General features: G+C 47.3%; 1 protein-coding gene across 1 annotated transcript; it reads left to right on the forward strand.

Moving 5' to 3' along the window:
* The first annotated feature begins 801 nt into the window (after positions 1 to 801).
* Positions 802 to 11,968, forward strand: LOC120855816 (peptidoglycan recognition protein 3-like). Its single transcript, XM_040230582.1, has 7 exons — positions 802 to 1,123; positions 1,781 to 1,982; positions 4,065 to 4,183; positions 5,348 to 5,500; positions 6,722 to 6,920; positions 10,660 to 10,778; positions 11,416 to 11,968. The coding sequence occupies exons 1-7, from the start codon at positions 907 to 909 to the stop codon at positions 11,592 to 11,594; spliced, it is 1,188 nt and encodes a 395-aa protein (XP_040086516.1). The 5' UTR covers positions 802 to 906; the 3' UTR covers positions 11,595 to 11,968.
* The last annotated feature ends 12,850 nt before the right edge of the window (positions 11,969 to 24,818 follow it).

A 24,818-nucleotide genomic window follows, 5' to 3' on the forward strand; every position in this document is an offset into this window, starting at 1 on the left:
GGGTTAGACAGCCTGGCTTGGAATCCAAGTCCACAGCTTAAAACCCATACCACTTTAGACAACCTCTCCGAGCCCCGGTTTCTCATTTGTATAGAGGGAGTAGTTAATTTGCTTTGTTTATTTCACAAAGATTTTTTAAGCCACAAATGTGATAGTGCCCTTGAAAATGCTTTGTTAATTACAGAGCTGGTCTGTGCGTGACATTGTTGTTCCAGTGACATTGCCTCCATGACCTCTGGTACTGAACAGACAGAGGGGAATGAGGCATATTTGTGATGCTTTTGTGTGTGTGTGTGCGCACTCAGTCACTTCAGCTGTGCTCTGACTCTTTGCTGCCCCATGGACTGTAGCCTGCCAGGCTCCTCTGTCCATGGGATTCTCCAGGCAAGAATACTGGAGGGGGTTGCCATGCCCTCCTCTAGTGATCTTCCGGACCCAGGGATCGAACCCGAGGCTCCTGCATTGCAGGAGAATTCTTTACTCACTGAGTGATCTGGGAAGCCCATTTGTGGTGATTAATCCTCCATTAATCCTATCTTTAAAAAAAATTAAGTTGGTAGGGCAGTCACAACGATCTGTAAATTTCTGTATTTCAAGAACCTTGCCTGGATCACTAGGTGCTTAACATATGAATACATGTTAACGTGATGACCATCTTGGTATGTGACCCTCTGGTCTATTAATACATATACAGCTGAACTGGGAATGAGCTGCCCAGCTGAGAAGACAAGAGACACTGCATTGAACCTGAAATGAAGGGAGGCTGGGGAGGGTGGGAGCGGGAAAGGCCTCATCGGGGCAGATGTGAGAGGCAGAGGCAGGGTGAGGCCGGATGCATCTGTGGTTTTCCTCTTTCTTGTTTCCTAGAGGAAGTCAGGTGGGTCAGGTGGGAAGTTATCTGGGGAGATGGAGAGGCTCTGGGCTATGGGGTCGCAGGAGGAACGTGGAGCCCGTGCCTCTGAGCTGGTCCAGGTATTTTCCAAGGACCAGCACCAAGCACAGTGTTCCTTTGCAGGGGATTCCCTTGAGTTGTCCTCGAATGAGACCCAAGCCGAGGGGCTGTCACAGGAGCTTCTGGACCTGTTTGTTGGCATCTCACAGCTTATTCACACAGGTCGCAATGGTGAGCCATTTGTGGGGGCTGCCTGGGGCTTTTTAGGGAGACAGAAGTGTTTCTTAGAACATCACTATGGCTGGGTGGGGTGGATGGGGTAGGGTAGAACCATAACTCCTCCCATGGATTGTCCTGAGTCCTTAGGCAAAGGTGAGTTCCAGAAAGGAGAGGAAACCCAGGGAAAAAAGACAAAGATCCCAGTCTCTAGCTCTCAGGGTAGAGATGCCACTTCACTCAGGCAGTTCCAGGGGGCTCCCAAGTAAGGATAATGAGGGAGCTCTCAGGGGTCCTGGGGTCCTGGGTGGGGCTCTCACAGCCTTGCCCAGAGTGCATATCCATCTGAAAGAGGGAATCCCCGACCCCAGTGTTCGTGGGGCTTCCTGTGGGCTCTGGCTGGGGAGCTGCTGGTTTGAGGAGAGTGGCAGAACTTTCCTCAGGAGCCTGGTGGTCTACAGTCCATGGGGTCACAAAGAGTTGGACAGGACTGAGTAACTAACACTTTTACCTTCAAACAAGAGATGGAGAAGGGAAGGGGAGGCTGTGGTGGGGCAGGCCTCCTTCTGGGGCCTCTTCCATCACAGAGGATTCAGGGTGGCCCGGACAGCCTCCGGAGGGCATGGCAGGGCCTCAGCATGCCAGCCTATTTCCCCTCTCCCCTCCCCCTAGGTGAGCCCACCATCGTCTCCCGCAAGGAGTGGGGAGCCAGATCCCTGACCTGCAGGGCCCAGCTTACCCGGCCCGTGGCCTATGTCATCATGGACCAGATCACAGGGATGGAATGTGAGGGGCAGAACACGTGCAGTCAGAAGCTGCGGGGCCTGCAGTCCCGTTCCGTCTACACCAAAGGCTGGTGTGATGTGGCTTACAAGTAAGAGGCTGGCGGGGTCCCTGGAGCCCACGTTTGAGTTCTCCTTTTGAGGGGGTCTCCTGTTCCCCCTTCTCTGAATTTCTTAATTTCCCATTCATGTTGCTTTTCTAATGAATAAAAAAATGCTAATATAAACAGAATCCAAAGTCTCCCAGGGGTCATGAGGAGGACCACCGTGAGCCACATATTCAGATGTGGTCTTGGCTGCTAGGAGTTCCAGGAAAGAAGCGAGGGAGGTTGTGTGATAAGTACAGTCTCCTTCTTGAAGCTCGAAGAACATTTCAATTTATGAAGGTCTTTACAAGTATTGCTCAAGTAGGCTCTCCCTGCCACATTGAGGAATGGGCAGGAGGAATATTACCACCCCTGTGACATAGGTGAGAATGCTGTGGTCTGGAGAAGTTAGAGAATTTGCTGAAAGTCACTCAGAGAAGGAGTGTGAACTCAGAACTCTTCCCAGGCTGCCTGCTAGTCCTGCCTAGTTCCACTTCTGCTCACAGACAGGGCTTTCTCCACCAGGTACCCTGAAGGGCCCTCTCACAGTGAGACTGGGATCCCACAGGAGAGTACCACTGGGGACGCAGGGAGGGGGGCCTGCAAGTGTGTGATGCCAGGAGAGGCTTGTGTTGTGTATTGAGTACGCTTTCTGAGGATTATCAGTGGAGTGGATGCCCATAACCTCCTCTTTTCCCCTTTTTCTTTAGAGAGAGAGAGAGAGAGAGAGAGAATGATGCTCTCCTCCCTGAATTCTAAGTTCAGTTCAGTTCAGTTGCTCAGTCATGTCCGACTCTTTGCGACCCCATGAATCACAGCACGCCAGGCCTCCCTGTCCATCACCAACTCCCGGAGTTCACCCAGACCCATGTCCATTGAGTTGGTGATGCCATCCAGCCATCTCATCCTCTGTCGTCCCCTTCTCCTCCTGCCTGAATTCAAAGGACAAGTATAAATGCTTTCTGAATTATCCACTTTGGAAAGGGTAACCCACAGCCTATCCTTGATTTATTGAGATTGCAAATAAGTAAGAGCAGCTGGAAGCCGCAACTGGGGCCACCAGAGCCCCAGAGGGCCAGGGCTGGGCGTGTTCCCGTCTGCCCTCTGAGGGTGCCGTGTTGACTACAGCTCAGCTGCCAGCCTACCATGACTGCCCCGCCCCTCTGCCGTTGTCTCTGCTGGTTGCCTGCTTCAGCCACTGCATCTCACAGCCAGGTTTCTGGGGTGACAGTGCGCAGTCTCTAGTTTGAACCGTGCAGTTGCTGTAGCCATAGGGACTGTTCACTTTGGGCTGACCAAAGGCTGCAGGGACAGAGTACCTCAGTAGCTGACAGTACTGTGGCAAAGCCAGGGACACGGTGGACACAGGCCCTCGCCTGGTTCTCAGGCCGATGTCACTGCAGGGTAGGAGGTCTATTCCTCTTTATTCCAGGTCTTTGGCGACTTTGGGGAAATGTTCTTTCTGTGTTCAGTTTGCTGTGGAAATTCATGACTTGTTAAAAGCTGAGCACGTAAGAGTTGTGAAAATAAAGTTTTTAAGACTGCAACTGGAATGTGGAAGATGAGAAAGTTATAAAGAGAAGAGGCGGTAGAAGGAAAAAAAATACTTTAGCTTCAAAAACTAAACTGGGAAAAGGAACATCCTAACCAAACTTCTGTGATAAAAAAGGGCTTAGGGATTCCTAAGGAGAAACTGAAGAAAACGTTAAAGGAATCCCTAAATTCTGGTCAACTGTTTTCAATGTACAAGTGCTTGGTCCTATCATTTAAAAACACGACGAATGGATTCTCATGCCCTTGAAAAATGTTGAACTAAAGTTCTCAGGTTCTTGAGAGTCACACATTGAAACTCTACTTTGAACCAAATGAGTATTTTTAAAGTGAGATACTGGGAAACATAGATAACCTAAGTCACAAGAAAATTAAAGACACCTTCCTGCATCTCTTGAAAGTCTAAAATGCAGTATCCCACTTCCTTTCACTGTTCATTGTAACATATGAGCCTCTAGAACTTTTTGCATCTGAGCACGGGTGAGAAGTTTTCTGTTACAGAAATTTGCCATTTAATCATGTTTCCTTGCCTGGCAGCTTCCTGGTTGGGAACGATGGCAGGGTGTATGAAGGTGTGGGCTGGACCATCCAAGGCATGCACACCCAGGGCTACAACAACATCTCCCTGGGCCTCGCCTTCTTTGGGAATAATCTAGGTAATGGTCACCCCTCTGGCCCTCTACCAAGGAGTTGTCTACACTGTCTTCCGTCACCCACTCTTGTCTTTTCAGCCTACATTGCGTTGTTCTCTCTGATGTTGGCCCCTCTCTTGAAGTTCTTTTCTCCCTTGGATTCTATGATGGGGCATTTTGGGAGTTCTCTTTCTCCTCTCTGGTCTGTACTCCCATGAGACTGCTGAAGCCACCACTGATACTGCTTGAGCTCATAGTTACTGCCATCACTTTGAGAGTCTGAAAGAAGTGAAAGCCGCTCAGTTGTCTCGGACTCTTTGTCTCCAGGCCAGAATACTGGAGTGGGTAGTCTTTCCTTTCTCCAGGGGATCTTCTCGACCCAGGAATTGAGCCAGGGTCTCCTGCATTGCAGGCGGATTCTTTACCAACTGAGCTATCAGAGAAGCCCTGAAGTTGATAATTAGGAACTGGCAGAGGCAGAAAAACGTGGCTTCTCTCTTCCTCCAGTATCTCCCTTTGGTAGAGCCCAACCAGCGGCCAGTAAGCAAGGAAGTCTGGGAAATGTAGTTTGCAGGTTTCTAGTCCTCTGCAAAGCACAGGAGAGCACAGAGTAGGCCATGGCTGATTCATGTCAATGTATGGCAAAAGCCACTACAATATTGTAATTAGCCTCCAATTAAAACAAATCAATTAAAAAAAAAAAGGAGCCAACAAGAAATAACTGGCACCTGCCAGGATCCTCATCTTCCAAGTGGGGCTAGTAATAGCATTTATCTCAGAGGTTTTCTGTGAGGATTACATGAGTTAATGGATGTGAAGAGCACTTGGCCTCATGTCTGATAGTGGAAGCTATTAAATAAATACAGTCACCTTCTCCGCCAAGCTAGAGCATTCCTGACTTGGTCAGGTGGGCCTCCTACATGTAGCTTTCACTGTCTCCCAGTGACTCCACATAGTGATGGAGTGGATAAGTAAGGCACTTGGAAGAAGTCACCAACTTGGTTTCTAAGAGCTATGTGTAAGTACTTCTTTTTCTCTTAGCCTCTCTGTCCTGGCTACTGGACTGGTTTTTTCTCTTCTCATCCATCAGTCATTTAGGCTCAAGGGGTCAACTTATCCTCCCTCTATATCTAGACCAGGTTGGAACTTTTTGCTAACAGTTCTGTGCTCCATGTCATCCTCTCTCAGGCAGCAGTCCCAGCCCCACTGCCTTATCAGCCGCAGAGGACCTGATCTTCTATGCCATAAAGAAGGGTCACCTATCACCTAGGTATATTCAGCCACTTCTCTTGAAAGCGGAGAGCTGCCTGGTCCCTCATCAGCCACTGACGCCCAGGAAAGGTAAAGCCTCTCCGTCCTGCCTCATCCTCCTCCCAGTTACCACCCAGCAACCATAGGGAATGCCTTTTCTTATTGGTATTCATTGGTCTCAGACCAAGAACATCTCTTGTGAGATCTGGAAAATTCTAAGAGGGCACCTTCCCAGCCTGTCCTTTCCACTGGAACCATATAGCCATGGAACCATTCTTGACATAAATATATATGTACACATGTTTTCAGCCAACGAATGTTTACTGAATACCAGGCACTCTTCTAGGTACTGAGGGTGCAGCTGTGAACAAAACAGATGAAACTGCACATTTAAGTAGAGAAAGATAGAAAATGAAGAGTCAATAAGTGAAAGGTGTACGATGTTAGATGTAACATCAGGGTTATGGAGAAGAATAAAGCATGGAAATGGGGTGGGGTAAAACATATATATATATATTTGTATATATTACATGAATACACATACACACACAATCTCTGGCTCATAGTCTCCCTCGCTCACACACACCTCCTTCTAAAAGCAAAACAAGCCAACCTTCAACATGACCACAGCAGGCTGAGAAAAACTTGGGTTCACAGATTACACTGCCATGAGTGTGAACAGTCCAGGAGGCTGGATAATAAAAATCATGCACCATTTTGGAAAGACAAGCAGCAACCTAAAACCAGCACAGTTACAAGCGCTTTCAATAGTCTAACACTCTCTGCTAGAGTGGATCTTGCCTAGGACTCATCAATGTTTTTCATTAAGGTTTTCAAGTTGCAAGTCTTTAAAATTTGTCTTGCTTTCAGACGAGTGTTGTCTTCATTAATAACAGTTTCACGTGTGTAGAATTCTTTAGAGATTTCAAATTACCATATGCGTGTGATCAGTTCAGAAAGTCAGATGATTTCTGCACATTGGTCTTGTCATATAAGTACACACATCTGCATTTATTTGCAGCGCATATTCAAGCACGTAGGTATCCGTAGTATTTTCCCTTCTGCTCACATGCTGATTTCCACAGTTGTTATCAGAACTTGACTTTTGCCTCTGCCCCTTGGCTCCATCTGCCTGATCCAGACAATCCCTATCTAGACTTTCCCGGAATCCCACAAAATCTCACATGTTAGAATGTGTTAGTGGGTGCCAGAGGTTGGGGATTCTGAGGAGTTACCAGCCTGCAGTTGTGAGACTGTCTACATGTGGGCACAGGTGAATTTGCATCTCATTGTTTTTTCCCCTCACTACAGCTTGCCCCAACATTATCACAAGGTCAGCTTGGGGAGCCAGACAGACACACTGCCCTACAATGAGCCTCCCAGCCAAATATGTTGTCATCATCCACACTGCTGGGGCAACCTGCAACATATCCATGGACTGCCAGATCCGTGTCCGAGATATACAATCTTACCACATGGACACACAGAACTTCTGTGACATCGGATATCAGTAAGTGGGACTGGTGCAAACTTGACCTTCCTTTTCTTCAGGGCTATAGGAAGGAAGGCTTGGGGAGGGAGCCAGTGTTTACCAAGCTCTTCCTTTGTGCCAGGCGCTTTACATAAGACATCACCTTTTTATTTGTGCAGGATTCTGGACTGAGCATTCTTCAGAGCCTAGCCAAGGTTTAGTTATCTCCCCTGGACATGTTCTCCATGAGTGGTTAGAAAGACTCTGAAAGGAAGATGTTAAAACAATAGTGATAAACCAAGAGTGCAAGACCCTTATGGGAGGCTGTCAATGGACCATGCCTTTTAAATGTAATCTCTTCCAACCAGCCAGAAACCCAGACCCTGTTCACCCACTACTGCCCTTGAGCCCAACCCCAAACTTGCTCTCTCTGATGTTAGAATCTTGCAATACCTCTGGTATTGCTTACTCCATTTATAGACACAGGAAACTTTAACTTCTCTGGACTTCTTTTGCCTCCTCTCTGCAGTAGGGCAACAATACCTTATCTGATTGATAATACCAAGTGAAATAAAAAAGAAAGTTCTCTTTCGGCTCCTTTAATGCCAAGTCTACAATTAAGAAACATAGTAAGCTAGTAGAACAGTGGGAAGCTTCTTAGGCATTCCCTTGGAATTTTCATAGAAGAAATTTAGGGTTAGAGTATGATAACTTAATTATTAATACTAATTTTAATTTTATTGGCATCTAGTTGATTTACAGTGTTGTGTTAGTTTCAGGTATACAGCAAAGTGATTCAGTGATAACCTATAAAAGAATAAATTAAAAATTTATTTATTTATTTACTTACTGGCTGGTCTGGGTCTTCATGGGCTTCCCTGGTGGCTCAGACAGTAAAGCTTCTGGGTTAGAGCCCTGGGTTGGGAAGGTCCCCTGGAGAAGGCAATGGCAACCCACTCCAGTACTTTTGCCTGGAAAATCCCATGGACTGAAGAGCCTGGTAGGCTACAGTCCCTGGGGTCGCAAAGAGTCAGACACGACTGAGCGACTTCACTTTCTGAGTCTTCTTTGCTGCGCTGGTTTTCTCTAGCTGTGGGGAGCAGGGGATGGCCATTCTCTAGTTGCGATGCGGGCTTCTTTTTGTGGTGGCTTCTCTTGTTGTGGAGCACAGGGTCAATGGTTATGGCTCATGGGCTTAGTTTCTCCACAGCGTCTGAAATCTTCCCAAATCAAGGTCAAACCTGTGTCTCCTGCATTGGCAGGTGGATTCTTTACTACTGAGCTACAGGGAAGCTGTGACTTAATCACAACAAATTTTATGAAGTCGCAGGTGGGTTTACTTTTATATACGTCCTGGTGGCTCAGACGGTAAAGAACTCACCTGCAATGAAGGAGACTTGGCTTCGATCCCTGGGTTGGGAAGACCCCCTGAAGGAGAGCATGGCAACCTGCTCCAATATTCTTGCCTGAGAATCCCCATGGACAGAGGAGCCTGCAGCAAAGAGTTGGACACGACTGAGTGACTAAGCACGCCTCATTCCCTGGCTGGCTGCCTCTCTCCTCTGAACTCCCATTTTAAAAACAGCCTTTGTAAATAAGAGAAAACTATGGCTGCATTTTACAGGGTTTTCCACAGCCTTCTTATGGTTATTAAGCTTAGTTAATAAAGAATTAAGTGTGGAAATTCCAAATGGAAAATGCCAGGAGCTGAGGGAATGTTAGTTTCCTTTCACATTCATCCTTTGGGGACTGGCTTGATTCCTGTCCCTTGACTTTGGAAGACTGTTATGGTGCTCACTCCCACTGCAGGCTCAGGATACAGCATCTGTTGCTCTGGCAACAACTGTGCTCAGTATGGACAAAAGGCCCTCCCATTCATCATTTCTTACTTTTTCACCAATATTTATTGGGGTATCCCAGGTGGTTCAGCAATAAAGAATCCTCCTGCAAAGCAGGAGATGCAGGTACAGTCTCTGAAGAAGGAAATGGCAGCCTGCTCCAGTATTCCTGCCTGAAAAACCCAAGGATAGAGGAGACTGGTGGGCTACAGTCCATGGGTTTGCAAAGAGTCAGATACAACTGAAGCAACTGAGCATTCATGCATGCTATGTGCTTGGTGCTCAGCAAGATGAATTGGCTCCTTCCTTTGTGGAGGAGAGAGGATAGTAAACAGGTCATGACAATTGTGAGTGTTGGCACTGGGGTGGATGAGTAACAGAATGTGCCCAGGGTGGACCTCTAACAAGACTTTGGAGGACTGAACGGTATCACAGCAGGGCTTCAGCAGGGAGAGGCATCCACGCTGGGCCATGGATACGGAGTGGGGGTCAGTCAGGCAAAGAAGGATATGGAGTGTTCCAGGCAAGAGGGAGCAGCATATACAAGGGCCTGGAGTCCAGACAGAGCACAGATGGAAGAAGCTTGTGTGCTGACTTGCTCCAGTCATGCCCGACTCTTTGCGACTCTATGGACTGTAGCCCACCAGGCTCCTCTGTCCCTGGGATTCTCCAGCAAGAATCCTGGAGTGGGTTGCCATGGCCTCCTCCAGGGGATCTTCCTGATCCAGGGATCAAACCCATGTCTCTTATATCTCTTGCATTGACAGGCGTGTTCTTTACCATTAGCACTACGTGGGATGCCCACAAAGAAGCTTAACTCCTACCTAAAACAGACTACAAAGAGGGGACTGGTGAGAGGGAAGGCTGGAGAGGCTGACAGGAGCCACAGCACAGAGGCCTGGGCATTGGTCCTGACAGGCTGACTCTATTTGAAAGGCAACTGGAAATCCATGCCCTATGATGGGATCTGTATTTAGCAAAACCTCTGGGGGCTGTTTTAAGCATGGATTGGAAGGAGTAAAACTCTGGGCAGACAGCTTTTGCAGTGATTCAGACAGCAGGTGATGGTGACCTGGAACAGTGTAGCTGCTGTTGGCATAGAGGTAAGTGGAGAAATTTAAAACAGAAGAAATGGTTGATAAGCCATGAACGTTGATTGGATGGGGCTGGGAGAGGGAAAGTGAGGTATTCAGTCTGATGCCCAATTTTCTGGCTAAGGAAATTGTGGAAGAAGATGAGTTTGTTTGGACATGTTGGCTTTTAGAGCTTGTAATTGAGCTATGGCTTCCCAGCTGGCTCAGTGGTAAAGAATCTGCCAGCCAAGCAGGAGACATAGAAGACGCGGGTTCAGTCCCTGAGCTGGGAAGATCCCCTGGAGAAGGAAACGGAAACCTACTCCAGTATTCTTGGCTGGGGAATCCCATGGACAGAGGAGCCTGGGGGAGCTACAGGCCATGAGCAGATATGAGTCAAAAGCGGGCAAAAGTGTTGGACATGATTTAAGCGACTAAAAAACAGCAGCAATTGGAGTTATTAGACTGGATGGTTGTCCGGGGAGAATATGTTGAGTGAGAAGAGAGAAGGGGTGAGACCAGAGTCCCAGTGGAGGAAAACCAGGGAAGAGAAACACGTCAAGAAATTAGTGGCCAACAGGATCAGAATAAAAATCAGTTTTCATTACTAGTGTAACCCTGTGGCAGTGGACTGATGCTGCCGTCACCATTGCTTGTCACTGTCTGTCTTCATTTCTTAGGTTCAGGGGCTTTGTTTTTCTCTTTTGCCTTTTTGTCTCTGTTCACACTGGCACATACGGTGAGAGTAATAGTAATGGTAATAGTAACAATAGTAAGTGGATGAAAGGATGAATTAATGATTCAAGGAGTGAATGAAGCCAGTTTTCCCCAGAGTAATTTTCTCCTTTTCCCTTTGCCTGACTTTAGCTTCCTGGTGGGCCAGGATGGTGGTGTGTATGAAGGAGTTGGCTGGTATACCCAAGGCTCTCACACATACGGATACAACGATATTGGCCTAGGAATTGCCTTCATAGGCAACTTTGTAGGTAGGTAAGGGGTAAACATGGGGCAGAGGGACTCTGGATGATGAAGTATTATGTGAAATATCTGGGAAGCAATGAGGATAAGATGCATTGTGGTGCCCGACAGTGTCAGTGAGACTCTCAGTGCAGGAGGCAGGTCCCCAGGAGTCCCTCTCAGGCAGAACATTTCCTCCAAATTCACCTGTACCAATACCTGATTCTATCTGTCTTTAGAGCCATGCCCAATGCAAGCATGGAGCAAGAGAGAAAAAAGTCTTTTGCAAACTTTGGTGTTTTCATAGCACTGTTGGCAAATGTAGCTTCTTCCTTGGTAACCATGGCAACAGCATTGGGGAGCACCACTATCTCTTATGGACAAGCAATGAATGGTCTGGTCCTGAAATGTCTGCCCCGTGGTGACTGTTGAGAAGTGGTGTGTTGAGCTGCAGTTATTTTTCAGAGAGGTTTTGAACTTTCTAGAAGGCAGAATCAGGGAACACAATGACCTTGTTTTCCCAATGTGCCTGGCTCCAGAAACTTACAGGAATTTGTTGGCTATGGTGGTGATGGGGGTAGAGGGAGACTGGGCTATGTGCTTGTTCCTGCCCAAAGTAAGTAACCTTGAGACCCTAGTGATTGCTTGGCTAAATGTATTTTGCAGAAAAACCACCAAATGCTGCAGCGCTGGAGGCGGCTCAGAACCTGATCCACTGTTCCGTGGTCAAGGGGCATCTGGTCCCCAACTACCTGTTGGTGGGGCACAGCGATGTGACCAATATTCTGTCTCCTGGACGGGCTTTGTACAACATCATTAAGACTTGGCCTCATTTCAGACAATGAGGGAACCCCAGTTCCTTCCAATACCACCCCTCCCCAACTCTAGCTTCTGAGCCTCCCCTTTTTCACCTTCCATCCTGGCTCAATACCTGCGACCCCTCCCTGCCAGCCCCATCCTGTTTCTTCTGCTTCAGGTTAGTATGATCATTTCCTAACTAGTATGATCAGTTCCATATGATCAGACTCCATAGTGGGGCATTTCGGCCCTCTGAGTCTGCACCCAGCCTCCTTCCCTCTTCATCTTCCTCTCCCCAGCACCCACCTCCTCTCCCAGCTGAGGCTTCTTGTCCCTTTGTACACACCCCTCTCCTGGTGTGCCTTCCCCTGCCGTTGTTGTAGCCACGCGTTCTGGGAAACAAACTCACTCAGAATGACAATGCAGATAGTGGAGTGCAGTTTATTATACCAGCGGGCTCAAGGCAGAGTCTCCTCTTAGCCAAGGACTCAGACCGACTTTTGTGAAAACCTTATATACCTTAAGTGTACTACTCAAGCCCACACCCCCAAATTCCTTAAACCTAGCCTGAAAAGTGTTAAAGGGAGATACAATCAGGTTACAGCCATGATTCACAATCAGAAGGGCCAGCTGGTTATGTATCGTAGCTTACATCAATGAGTGCCATAAAGATTAAGGCGATTGACTATGTAGGGAATTATTACATTCTTTTTGGTGACGGGAAATCTTGGTATGGAATCTGGTGTTTATTGGTCCGGGAGGCCAGTTCAGCTGTAGGTGTGTTATTCCCATGGCTACCAGGCACATAGTCCAAAGCTCACTGAAAATGCAAGATGGAATTTCCTTCTTTTTCAAGATGGAGTCAGCCTGGCCTGTTCCTTTCCTTGCTCACCATCTGCCTGGCAGCTCCCAGCCTCATGCGTGACCCAGGTCAACATCCCAGCCCCTCCTCTCTGTTGACACACTACCTTGTCCATATTTGTATGGAGCCCTTATTTCAGGGCAGTGATTGTTTATAGAAATTCTCTCCACTGGGTTGTGAGTTTGTCCAGTTTCATTTGTGTCTGTGTCCTCAGTTCTTCAGCAGTGTCTGGAATACAGAGAAGTGAAAGTGAAATCACTCAGTTGTGTCCTGCTCTTTTTGACCCCATGAACTATACAGTTCATGGAATTCTCCAGGCCAGAATATTGGAGTGAGTAGCCTTTCCCTTCTCCAGGGGATCTTCCCAACCCAGGGATTGAAACCCAGGTCTCCTTCACTGCAGGTGGATTCTTTACTGGCTGAGGCACAAGGGAAGCCCAAGAACATTGGAGTGGGTAGCCCATCCCTTCTCCAGCAGATCTTCCCAACCCAGGGATCGAACTGGGGTCTCCTGCATTGCAGGTGGATTCTTTACCAACTGAGCTATCAGGGAAGGTGCTACAAGTATTTATTGGAGAAATGGATGAATAAATGAATGAGTGGACCAAGTCCTTGCTCGCCTTTCCAATTTACTTATCACCCTCCTTTTGGGGAAGACTTGCTGGATGATGCCTCATCCCACTAGTATTCTCTCTGTTCTGTTGCTTCCCAGTCTGAGACTCAGAGCTGCTCTGGTTGCTCAACTGCAATGGTTATTGTGTCTCCAGACTCCCGTGTCCCCATCCTTCCAGAGCTCCTTGAGGGCAGAGGCTGTGTCCTTCCCTGGTTGGGTCTGCTAGGCATCAAGCTGAGTGGGGACTCAGAGCTTGGGGGCTCTGCAGCCTCCCTCCCTGGGCTCCTCCTGCCCAAAGTGAAGCCTCATCCTTTCAGGTGGGGGAAACACTGACTGCTCTTTACTAGAAGCACAGGAACTGGAAACTCACTGCTAGTGGTTAGTTTTTCCTGATCTGGAAACAAGGGAAGGAGGAAGAAGGGGAGAAACACAGACTCCCCACCCCCTCCTTTGATATTCACATGAGTCTTTGCTTTTAGAGTGTTTCACACCTCTTAGAACAAAGTAGGTTCAACCTCACATTTTCACAGCTGTTTGTGCTTTTCAAAGACTGTCCCCCAATCTCACTGGATTCACTTTATCCTCAGGCCACCTGAGCACCGAAGCAGAGGAAGGAATTGTGTATATAGAGAGTCGTAGGCCTGGGGGTCTCAATGCCCCTTTCTGACTTACAGAGCCATGGGAAGAGGGGAGGCTGCTCCAGGAGGAGCCCCCCCTGGGATGGGAGTCACTGGACCAGAAGCTCTGGTCAACTCAGTCCCTTCTTAGGGGTGAAACCTCCCCAACTTGCCACAGTGTGTCTCCCCTTCTCTTACAACATCCAGTGTGAGTTTCAAAGCCCTTCCTACAGGGAGTGGTCAAAAAGGTGGATGTATGATGAGAAATGATCCCAAGAAAAGAGCTGCCCTCCAGCTTTCTCTGCCTTTTGTACCACCCTCCAAAGTGGAGGGTCTCTGGCCTTTAAATCAAAGCACATGCCTGGCCTCAGGGTCTCTCTAGCCTCCCCAGCCCCTGCCCCAGGCAGGCTTTCCTGGGGAGGGTGGGTGGTGGTGGGTTGCAGACGCCCCCATCTTCATCAGTGCTCATCAAGGCCTCTTCAGATCAGCGTTATTGCGGGTCTGAATTATTCTCTTTTCAAGATTATTTACTTTTATTAGTCTTAAATACACATAATCTAGGTGAAACCAGAGTACTCAGTAGGAAAATGCTTTTTCAAGGTCAATCCTGAGGCACCCAGTTCCATTCAGTTGCCTCTTAGGAGTCCTTTGTGTGCAGAAATTCTTTCCAGCTCCCCTTTAATTATTTAAAGTGAGATTCAGAGAATTCCCCGGAGGTCTGATGGTTAGCTCTCACTGCTGGGGCCCAGGTTTGATCTCTGATGAGGGAATCCTGCAAGCCTTGAGGGGTGGCCAAAAAAAAAAAAAAAAAAGCGGAGTTCATACCAGCATCCCTCCTCAGAGGTTAGCTGTGAGGATTAAGTGGATTTAGAGTCCTATGACTTGTGGTTGCATATAATGTGATCCTGCCAGAGTTGAGTGGTGGTATCATGATTCTTGCTGCTGCTGTGGTGATGGTTGCAGTCTGTTACTGCTGTTTGACTGGCAGGAAGGATACGCGCTTGTGGGCATCAGTCTCAGCCTCCTGGGGAGTTGGCAAAGGCTGGTGAGAGCAGGGAAGAGCCCCACCGGTTGGGCACAGGTGAAGGAGCCCTTGGTACGGGAGGGACACAGTGGCTTCACGACCCTGGACTTTCAGGGCTGGAGGGCCTCTAAGCCCATCTTGTTAGCTGTTTTCCACAACTGTAAGCTTGGAAAGAAAAAAAAAAATGCCACAAAAGTTTTATTTGATTCTGGAATACTAATTCGGTTTAAGCCTATTTTCCAGAAAACTGAAACCAAAGAGGGCAGATGACCTGTTTAACTTCACTCAGTGAGTTAAATAAAAGAGGCACCCTCAGATTCTTCTTTTCTTTTTTAATCTGAAGAGCTCTATTGATCTTTCTTTAAGGGATGAGATTATTTGTTTGGTTGTGCCAGGTCTTAGATGCATCATGCAGAATCTTTAGTTACAGCACGTGGGATCTAGTTGCCTGACCAGGGATTGACTCCGGGGCCCTTGCACTGGGATCATGGAGTCTTAATCCCTGTACTGAAGGTGGAAACAGAACAGGTTCTATCTTGAAAGCAGGACTCCATCTTGGGCCGGACTGTGGACTTTGAGCTATATGCCCAGTATCTATGGAAACGACATACCAACTGGAAAACCAGGCCCCTAGAAGGAAGAGCCCCAGGGCTCTCCATCTCCTAAAAGAATACCCTAATTATCTGTGTAACCGAATCATACATTCTATTATGCTTATTGGAGTATGACCACAAGCCTATTGATAATTGTCCACTGTTAATTACCTAGGCTTAAAGCATATGAATCAGGGTTAACTTTGATTGTATCTTTCTTTTTCCTTTGTTCAGACTAGTTTCAGGGAATGTTATACACTTAGGATATACAAGGTTTTCACAAAGACTGGTCAGCGTCTTTGGCTAAGAGAAGACTCTGCCTTGGGCCCACCGGTGTAATAAAGGGCACTCCACTATCTGCATTGTCTTTCTGATTGAGTTTGTTTCCTGGAATGTGTGGCTGCAACAGTACCACCAGGGAAGTCCTAGGAATCCTCAGATTCTGAGCACAGCCCCATTCTTGCACCTCTCTGGCTGAAATCACATACGACCCCTCCTTTCCGACAGAATAAAGCAAAGCGTCTTAGCATGCACAGCATTTAGCGCTTTCCACAATCGCTCCAACCTACCCTTTTGCACAGAATGAGACTTAGATGGCAATTTGCAGATTCTCCTCCCGCAATGGCCCACCTTGGGGCCTTTGCCCACCTGTCCCTGCGCTCCTTGTGACTCCTCCAGTTCCACCAGTTTTCCAGATGCTTCCTGTTTCTCCAGACCAGAGATGACATCTCCCTCCACTGGGTGCCCGGGGCCTTTCCTGGTCCTCTTGGTGGCTTATTGCTGTTCCCCTCTCTTCTCCCTTCTGACCTGGATTTCTGGGCCTGTGCCTGCACCTCCCTGGCCCAGAGCTGGTGCACTGGGGTGGGGATGTGACACCTGCCTGTCTGTGGACTGGAAGGGGAAGAGCCCCATCTGTACCGGGCAGGGCAAGCAGAGGCAGCGTTCCCAGCCCAGAAGGGCGGCAGCCCTTTCCCAGGCTGGTCTTGGGATGTTTGTCACAGAGTGGAAAATCCCAGTGTCTGCCAGCTGCCAGGAACCCACCCACTTTTGTAACACATCAGAGGCTACAGGTTAATTCCATCTTAATTCCCAGTCCTCTGTGGCTCGCGCACTCTGGTGGCCTCTCCACTGGTGTGAGATTGGGGGGAAGAGATTCTCCAGCCCCACTGCTCCCCCAGCCCTTGGAGGCTTCTGTCACCTTCTCCCTGTGGGGGCCTTGAGGCTGCTCCCCACGAGCTGGCCCTTCAGGAAAGTCTCCCTCCCTGAGGTCTCCACCCAGCCTCTCCTGTGCTCCCTGGCTCTTCCTCCTTCTCACTGGCTTCTTTCTTCCCACACTTGTGTGTCTCTCTAGTGTCCTGCTGTCTCCCTCCTGCCTCCCCCGTCTCTCTTTTTCTCATGCTGCCTCCCTCTTCATCTCTCAATGCCTCTCCTTTGCTCTCTGACACCCTTCTACTGCTGTATCTCTCTGGCTTCACCCTTTCTCTTTTGCTCTCATTAACCTCTAGGCTGCGGCGGCATGGAGGAGACGATGGGCTCTGTGCTGGAGTACTGTAGACCCTGCCCTCCACCAAGCTCTGCTCTGTCCCAGGGCTGCCAGCCCTGCTGGGGAGGAGGAAGTCGGGGTGGAAGGCCGGGGTGGGGTGGCTCTGGGGAAGGCACACATTTTTTGGAAGCTTAAAGCCACAAAGAATGGACAGGTGTGTTTCTGACCCAGCAGGTTCTGCTGGGGCAGCTGATTTAGGACAGGGCTTTAATTAGGGGAGCCAGCTCTGGGTGAGGAAGGTGTGATTAGCTGGGAGGAGTGGTGGGCGGGGGTGTGAGACCCTGAGAGGGGTGGCAGGGACTTTTCGGGGACTTTCTGCAGTGGGCTAGATTAAGAAATGTGTCCCCAAGGTGGGAAGCTGGGGGTTCTCTCTCAGGGTAGCCAAGAGCTTTTGCACTCAAGGTTGATGAAGCTGCCTGCAGAGAGGTGTGAAACGAAAATATCTCTTGCCATATTAATAAATAAGAAATGGCATAGCCATTAGTGATTTCTGGCCTTCAAATGTGAATGAGAGCTCCCCAAACTGTGATCCAGCGGATGCTGCCACCCCGCCCACTCCCATCTCCTCCGTGGTGATTGCAAGAAGCAAGGTAAACAAGGAAACAGGATTTGGCCCCAGATAGCTGAGATACATATGAAAGGAATGGATTCTGTGAGGACTGCATCTTTCCATATAGAATGCTAAATTCCTTAACTTGATACCTGATATTTGGTGTTCAGACTGCCTGCTCCCTTTGTAGCAAACTTAAATATGGCCAGACTTCCCCCCTGCCTCCTCGGAGCAGTTTTCTCAGAGGTACTGAGATGCTGTCTCCCTGGCTTGGAGTCCTAAACATCCTGCAAAATAAAATAACTCTCTACTTTCAGGTTGTGACTATATTTTTTTAGTCAACAGAAGGGAGCTGGGGCATCTCTTATGCACCCTCAGCACTCTGCTCACATGTAAGAGTCCATCTCTTGAGGCCCCCAAATTAGTAATCTTTTCTGTTCTTCTTTGGCACTCTGTCATTATTTATGTGTTTCTCTTTGTGTACGTGCATATCTTATTATCTGTCTTTCTTCCCCACTAGATTACAAGGGCCGTGATAGTGGAGATCATGCTCTCTGTGTTTGTGTCTGTCTGCTCCTGGTGCATAGCGTGTTACCATGTCCACGCCCTCTCTGCTCGCTGCACGATAGGCCAATGAATCTGAGAGACGAGGTGTTGAGGCAAGGAAGAGACTTTAAGCCGGCAGACTGAGAAGATGGCAGGTTAACACCTCAAGACAACCATCTTATTGGGATCTGAATGCCAGCTTCTTTTATAGATCAGAGAGATAGAAACAATGAAGAACTAAAGTCAAAAGGCAGAGTAGAGAGGGAGATGCAGTGGGGAAGTAAAGTGAAAGTGTCTTCAGTCTTGCAAAACATCTCCAAGGGACAGTCCAGCCTTCAGAAGGGGTGTGTTAATCTCTTCTGTTCGCAGGTGGGCAGGGACAAACTATCTCTCCGTGAGCCGAACAAAGGCACTTTAGTTTACAGTCAAGCAGAGGGGCAGGGTCCTCTAGGCAAGCCATTGAGTATGATTATAATAATAAAAACAAGTCAAAGAAACAAGTCAAAGAAACATGGAGTCAGAATTGGCTTTCTCCCTGCAGCGGGTGCTCAGGAAACATCCAGACAATCCCAAGGTCTGGGGGGACAGGAGATGTGGTTGTCTATTGACTTGTCTTACAGCAGGTGGCCAGTGTAGCTGGTTTGTCTGTTCAGGCCCCACTGAGCTCTCACTGGTTCATCACATTGGGATGGGGATGCAGAGTGTGAAGACGGAGGGACCAGAAGGCAACTTGCCTGGGATCAAACCAGATTAGAGTAGACCCTGGAAACAGATACCCATACATGGCTGATAGAGAGGGCTGGGTTCCCAATAACATTCAGTGGTCCTTTCTCCGGACTCTGCTAGGTACCTGATACACTTGATTTCATTTAATCCCCAAGACAGGTTAGTAGGATAGGAGCCGTCATTCCTATTTGACAGCTGAAGGAACTGAGGCTCAGTTTGGAGAGACTGTCACTTTCTTAAGATTACACGGCTAATGCATGGTGCTGCTGAGCTGAGTTTCTGTTCCTTTGTCTGTACAAATCAGGCTATCCTCTGGTTGCTCACACTATTTTTATAGCTAGTGACTAGAAGTGGACAGAACACCCAAGGATCCCTTGACTCAGGGTTGACTGGAGAAGTTACTTCCCTTGATCTAACAGTATTCTTCAGTTAATAAGGTGATACATGTAAAACTATATAATGATGTAGTTCTGAATTCATGTTGTAGCAACATCAATAATAATAGCATTGCAGTCCGAGATTGTATTACCTTTCGGTCACATTGACAGCCCCACTGGCCCAGTGGGGTTGTTCCATCATAACTGCTGGTAACCCATCTCTCACCCCATTATGCCCTCAGCAGGCCCATTCTTTTCAACCTAGATGCAGGACTCTAGCATGTTTTGATTTAGTGTCCTCTTAATAGTGTCTCTTCATAGTAAAATTCTGTTGAAATCTTTTTGAATTTTAATGTTATCATCCTCTGTGAGTCATCACTTACTTCTTCGTCATCAGCATTTTTACTCAAATCCTTCAGTATCATTCCTCAGACATCCACATATACTGGGCAATGAGCCCCAGGCCCTCCTACATACAGTGCCCCATTCGAACCTGTGAGGGGGGCACTGTGACCCCCATTTCACAGATGAGTGACTGAGAAGACACGCTCCAGAACTGAACTGAGCACCCGCTTACATGCACCACCACTGTTCCAGGAAGCTACCTCCACTGGCTACAGGTCTCTGCTGTTCATTACAACAACCACAAACACGCTGACAGATACTCTCATTCGATCTCTGCTGGAGGGAGAGAGGAATTACGGCTGAAATGTGTGAATGTGTGTGTATGTGGGGTGTGTGTGTATGTGGGGTGTGCATTGCTATCGTTAGTCTATTTTCATTTTTGAGCACCCACAGGCATCATTTCAATAACTACCAATATTCTCATGCATCCCAAATGTGGAATTTTTATTCTTGTTTTTCACTAAAGGCAAGCATATGCCTCAACTCCGTTCGTGATTAGCTTCCCTCTCTTAGTGCCTTTGGGTGCATGTGACAGGGTTCACACTGCAAGTACCACGGCTCCTTAATTCTTGTTTAACTATGGGCATGCTCGCCTGTTACTGAAGCAGGCACATGGGCATAGCATTTATATTTATATAATAAGCTAAATATGACATGTACAAGGACTTCTCTGATGAATGCAAGGCATGTAGAGGGTCAATGGAGCTTCATGATCTGTACACTTCTAATGTTTGAGAAAGTTAAAGGCAGGCTGTTGCTTAAAAATCACAGGAAATCTTGGCTGAGATTCTAGTTCCTGTGAATCCAACAATACTTATTTAATCATCTTGGTTTTCTACTCTGTCAAGTTTAGGTAATAATGAAAATTTCTAGATTAGTATTTAAAGGAAAAAGAGAGGGAGAAGTTGCAATGTTACACATAAGCTGAAGTATAAAATACCCATTCTTTACCAGTGGTAAAGAATCCGCCTGCAATGCAGGAAATGCAGGTTTGATCCCTGGGTCAGGAAGATCCCCTGGAGAAGGAAATGGCAGCCCACTCCAGTATTCTTGCCTGGAAAATCCCATGGACAGAGGAGCCTGGTGGGCTACACTTCCCAGGGTTGCAAAAGAGTCAGACACGACTTAGTGACTAATCTAATCTCTCATACAGAGCAAGCTAAAGGCAACCAATATTGCCTTCCTGCCACTCCCACCCTCAGCTTAGGGAGGTCTTCATCAGGAGATAGGTGGGAACAAGGTAAGGGAGGAGACCCACCAAGGAACTGATGTGAGGTGGTCATAGGGTATGGACCTTGGGGCTTAACTCTGTCTAAAATGTCCTCCCCGCTCTCTCCATTCCACCCCTCCATCAAGTTCTGTTCATCCTTCAGTCCAGTCTAAATATCATGCCTTCAGAGAGAAATCCTCCCCCACCCCCGCTCCCCGTGAGCGATATACTCATTCAGAAACTTGCCTTTTTCCAGCACTGCACGATTCAGAACTGAATCTTTAATTCTACTGTTATTTGATTTACACCCATCTTCCTCACTGGATGTCAGCTTTATGGGGGCAGGGACCTCCCTGGTGTACCCCTGGCACCTAATAGTAGCCTAATAAACACTTGGGGACTGAATGAATGTCCTCAGTATCTTTTTTTGTGACTGTGGGGTTGAATCAGGTGACCTGGGCATTTTCCAGATCTGAGATATTTTGGGGTCTAAGCGTCCCAGTAAAGGCTCTAATTCCAGATGCTCTTGGTGGGGGAAGGTGCCTGAGGAAACAGCAACAGAAGGGAACTGGAGTTCTGCTCTGGTTGGGCCAGTAGGTGACTCCCTGGTTGGGGCTGGGGCATGGGGAGTCCCTGGTGGGTGTGGAGTTGGTGCATCTTGGCCAGGGCTGAATGCCTGGACCTGCTGGGTGAGGAGGCACCCAGCTGGCACAGGTGCAGGAAGGAAGGGAAAAGGGCTGAAATGCAAGTGCTGGCTGCAGAGGTGTGTTGGGTGTTGGAGTCCTGGTACTTCTTGTTGTACGACCGATCTTGGCACATCAGGATGCGGAGTGGCAAGACAGCATGTCCTGAGACTTGGAGGTCGGAGAGGAGCCCCGCCCAAGCTCCTGCAGGGGTTTCCAGCACTGCCTTGAGACAAATCTCCTCCTTGCTCTTGGTCAGCTTCTGCTCCCACTGTCGTTGCAAATACTCCCATGTTTCACTTCCTTCCCCAGGCTTCCATCCCCGTCCTCTTACTCTCAGCAGAGAAAACTGGGGCCCACCCCGCAAGACATCTTTCAACTTCCTGTGACCTTGCAAAAAATGTTCTTGCAGCCACATTCCCACCTCCTGTTCTTCACATGTTTTCTTCCTTCACATCAGCCTCAGAAGGTGATGAGTCCCCTCTGCTATCAAGATCCAGCTCCCTGCTTCTCCTTTGTCTCCTCCTGTTAATGCTCTTTCGGAATCCTTCTTTAAACTCATCCCCTATACCTCCCAAATTTATAATTTATAGACTAAACGCCTTTCCTGAAGACTAGGTTCAAATTCTAACTGCGTGCATCTCCGCTTGAATCTCTAGAAGCATTGACAAGTGTGATGTCTGAATCTGAACTCCCTGCTCTTTCCTCTGAAACTGTTGCCACCGCTATCTCCCTCGGGTCAGCAAGGCAATGTCCTGTTTCTAGCCGCCATGACCAGAGGTTCTCAGGGCCATCACCGACTCCTTTCTTTCTCTCATTTCCCTCATCTGATTGGTTCTCCCTTCAAAATATATTTAGGATTACAATTCTAAATTCAGCCACTTCTCAGCACCTCCCTGATTTACACTCTGGTTTACACTCTGGTTCTGGTCAACATCACCTTTCACTTGAAATGCTATGGTAGCCTTTTAATTGGTTTCCCTGATCCTGCTGCCCCCCAGTATGTGTGCTCAACGCTTCAGTCGTATCTGACTCTTTGCGACACTTACAGACTGTAGCCTGCCAGGCTCTCCTGTCCGTGGGATTCTCCAGGCACTAACACTGGAGTGGGTTGCCGTGCTCTCCTCCAGGGGATCTTCCTGACCCAGGGATTGAACCTGTGTCTCCTGCACTGCGGGCAGATTCTTTACTGCTGAGCCACTGGGGAAGCCTGTCCCTAGCCCTGGAGTCTATTCTCAACACAGAAGCCAGAGAGAACCTGTTAAGATACAACCAGGTCAGATCTGTCTCTCCTCTACTCAAGACCCTCTGATGGTTTCTCTCCCGTGTCACTCAAAGTAAGAGCCAACGTCCTTTTACTATGACCTGAAAGGCCCTACGTAACCTCACTCCTAGTTTTGCCTCTGACTGTATCTCCTACTCTTTCTCCCCTTTCTCACTGCACTCCAGCCTCGCTCGCCTGCTTTCACACCCAGCAGACACCCCCTTCAGGAGTGTTTCATACTCCAACTTTAGGCTGTTTCATACATTTGTGATACAGTTAGGTTAAAGAAATTACATGTGTTCTATCTTGGAATTGTGCCTAAATGATTAAAAAAAAAAGTTTGCATGCATTTAGGATCATTCTTTGTGCTGTAGAATTCAATGAGTTTTTCCAAATGCACAGTCATAATTTATAGATGCAGAATCATGCAGAGTTGTTTCACTTCCCTGGAAATCCTTTGTAGTTAACCTGTTCAACTCCTCCAAAACTCTGGACCCAGGGCAACCACTGATCTTTTTACTGTCTCTTTAGTTTTGCCTTTTTCAGAACGTCATATGAGTGGAAGCATACAGGATATAGCTCTTGCAGACTGGCTTCTTTCCCTTATTAATATATGTGTAAGGGTCACTCAAGTCTTCTGGTTTGATAGCTTGTTTCCTTTTAATTGCTGAATAATATTCCATGTATGGACATACCACAGTTTATTTAACTATTTGCCTATTGAAGGACATTTTGGTTGCTTCTAGTTTTTGCTGATTATGAGCAAAAATGCTACAAATACTTTCATAAAAGTTTTTGTTTGGATATGTTTTCAAATCAGTTGGATAGATCCCTAGATGAATGAGTACCAGATATATGGTAAGCCCAAGCTTAACTTTGTGAGTGAGTGAGTGAGTGAAAGTCACTCAGTCGTGTCCGACTCTTTGCGACCCCATGGACTACACAGTCCATGGAATTCTCCAGGCCAGAATACTAGAGTGGATAGCCTTTTCCTTCTCCAGGGGATCTTCCCAACCCAGGGATCAAACACAAGTCTCCCGCATTGCAGGCAGATTCTTTACCAGCTGAGCCACAAGGGAAGCCCTAACTTTGTGAGAAACTGCCAAACCATCTTCGGGAAGAGCTGTATCATTTTGTGTTCCCTATAGATTGAACAATGAGTGAAAGTTCCCATTGCTCCACATCCTCACCAGCTTAGTTTTGGGATTCTAGGCATTCCATTAGATGTGTAGTGATAGCTTGTTATTATTTTAGCTTGTCATTCCCTAATGACAAATGATAGCATCTTTTCATATGCTTATTCATCATCTGTAACTCTTTTTTAGTGCATGCAATGTCTGTTTAGGTATTTTGCCCATTTTAAAGTTAGATTGTTTGTTTTCTTGTTGAGTTTTAAGAGTTCTTTGCGTATTTTGGGTACAAGTCCTCTATTAGATATATGGTTTGCAAATGTTTTCTCCCAGTGTGGGTTTTGTCTTTTCAGTCTCTTATCATTGACATTCACAGAGTGCTAAGTCACTCAGTCATGTTCGACTGTTTGCGACGCTATGGACTGTAGGCCCCCAGGCTTCTCTGTCCGTGGGGTTCTCCAGGTAAGAATACTGGAGTGGGTTGCCATGCCCTCCTCCAGGGGATCTTCTCAACCCAGGGACTGAACCTTCGTCTCTTAGGTCTCCTGCATTGGCAGGCAGGTTCTTTACCACTACTGCCACCTGGGAAGCCCATTTCTTAGAGTAGAAAATTTTAATTTTAATGAAGTCCAGTTTTTAACTTTTCTTCTGTGAATTGTGCTTTGGATGTCATGTCTAAATAAATTGCCAACCCCAAGGTCACATGGATTGTTTTCTTTATTTTCTTCCAGATGGTTTATAGCTTCACATTCTACATTTAGGTCTAGGATTCATATTGAGTTATTTTTGTGAAAGGTGTAAAGTCTGTGTCTAGGTTAGGTTTTTTTTTTTTTTTTTTTGCATACAGACTATCTAATGGTTCCAGCACAATTTCTTTAAAAGACTATCTCTTGTTCATTGAATTGTCTTTATTCCTTTGTTAAAAGTAAGCTGACTATACCTGCGTGGGTCTACTTCCAGGCTCCCTCTTCTGTTCTGTTGATCTATGTATCCATTCTTTTGCAAGTACTACAGTCTTGATTGCTGTGGCTTTATAACAAGTCTTGAAGTTAGGTAGTGTAAGTCTTCCAACTTCATTCATCTTCACTATTATGTTGGCTATTCTGGGTCATCTGCCTTTCTGTTTAA

This window comes from Oryx dammah, unplaced genomic scaffold (genome assembly GCF_014754425.2).
Source record: "Oryx dammah isolate SB20612 unplaced genomic scaffold, SCBI_Odam_1.1 HiC_scaffold_28, whole genome shotgun sequence".
NCBI classification, from domain to species: Eukaryota; Metazoa; Chordata; class Mammalia; order Artiodactyla; family Bovidae; genus Oryx; species Oryx dammah.

Excerpts from the sequence above, each read along its gene's own strand:
- LOC120855816 (XM_040230582.1), top strand. The coding sequence starts at position 907 with ATGGAGAGGCTCTGGGCTATGGGGTCGCAGGAGGAACGTGGAGCCCGT. Across the intron at positions 5,501-6,721 it reads GCCACTGACGCCCAGGAAAG|CTTGCCCCAACATTATCACA; the intron begins GTAAAGCCTCTC and ends CCCTCACTACAG. Across the intron at positions 10,779-11,415 it reads CTTCATAGGCAACTTTGTAG|AAAAACCACCAAATGCTGCA; the intron begins GTAGGTAAGGGG and ends TGTATTTTGCAG.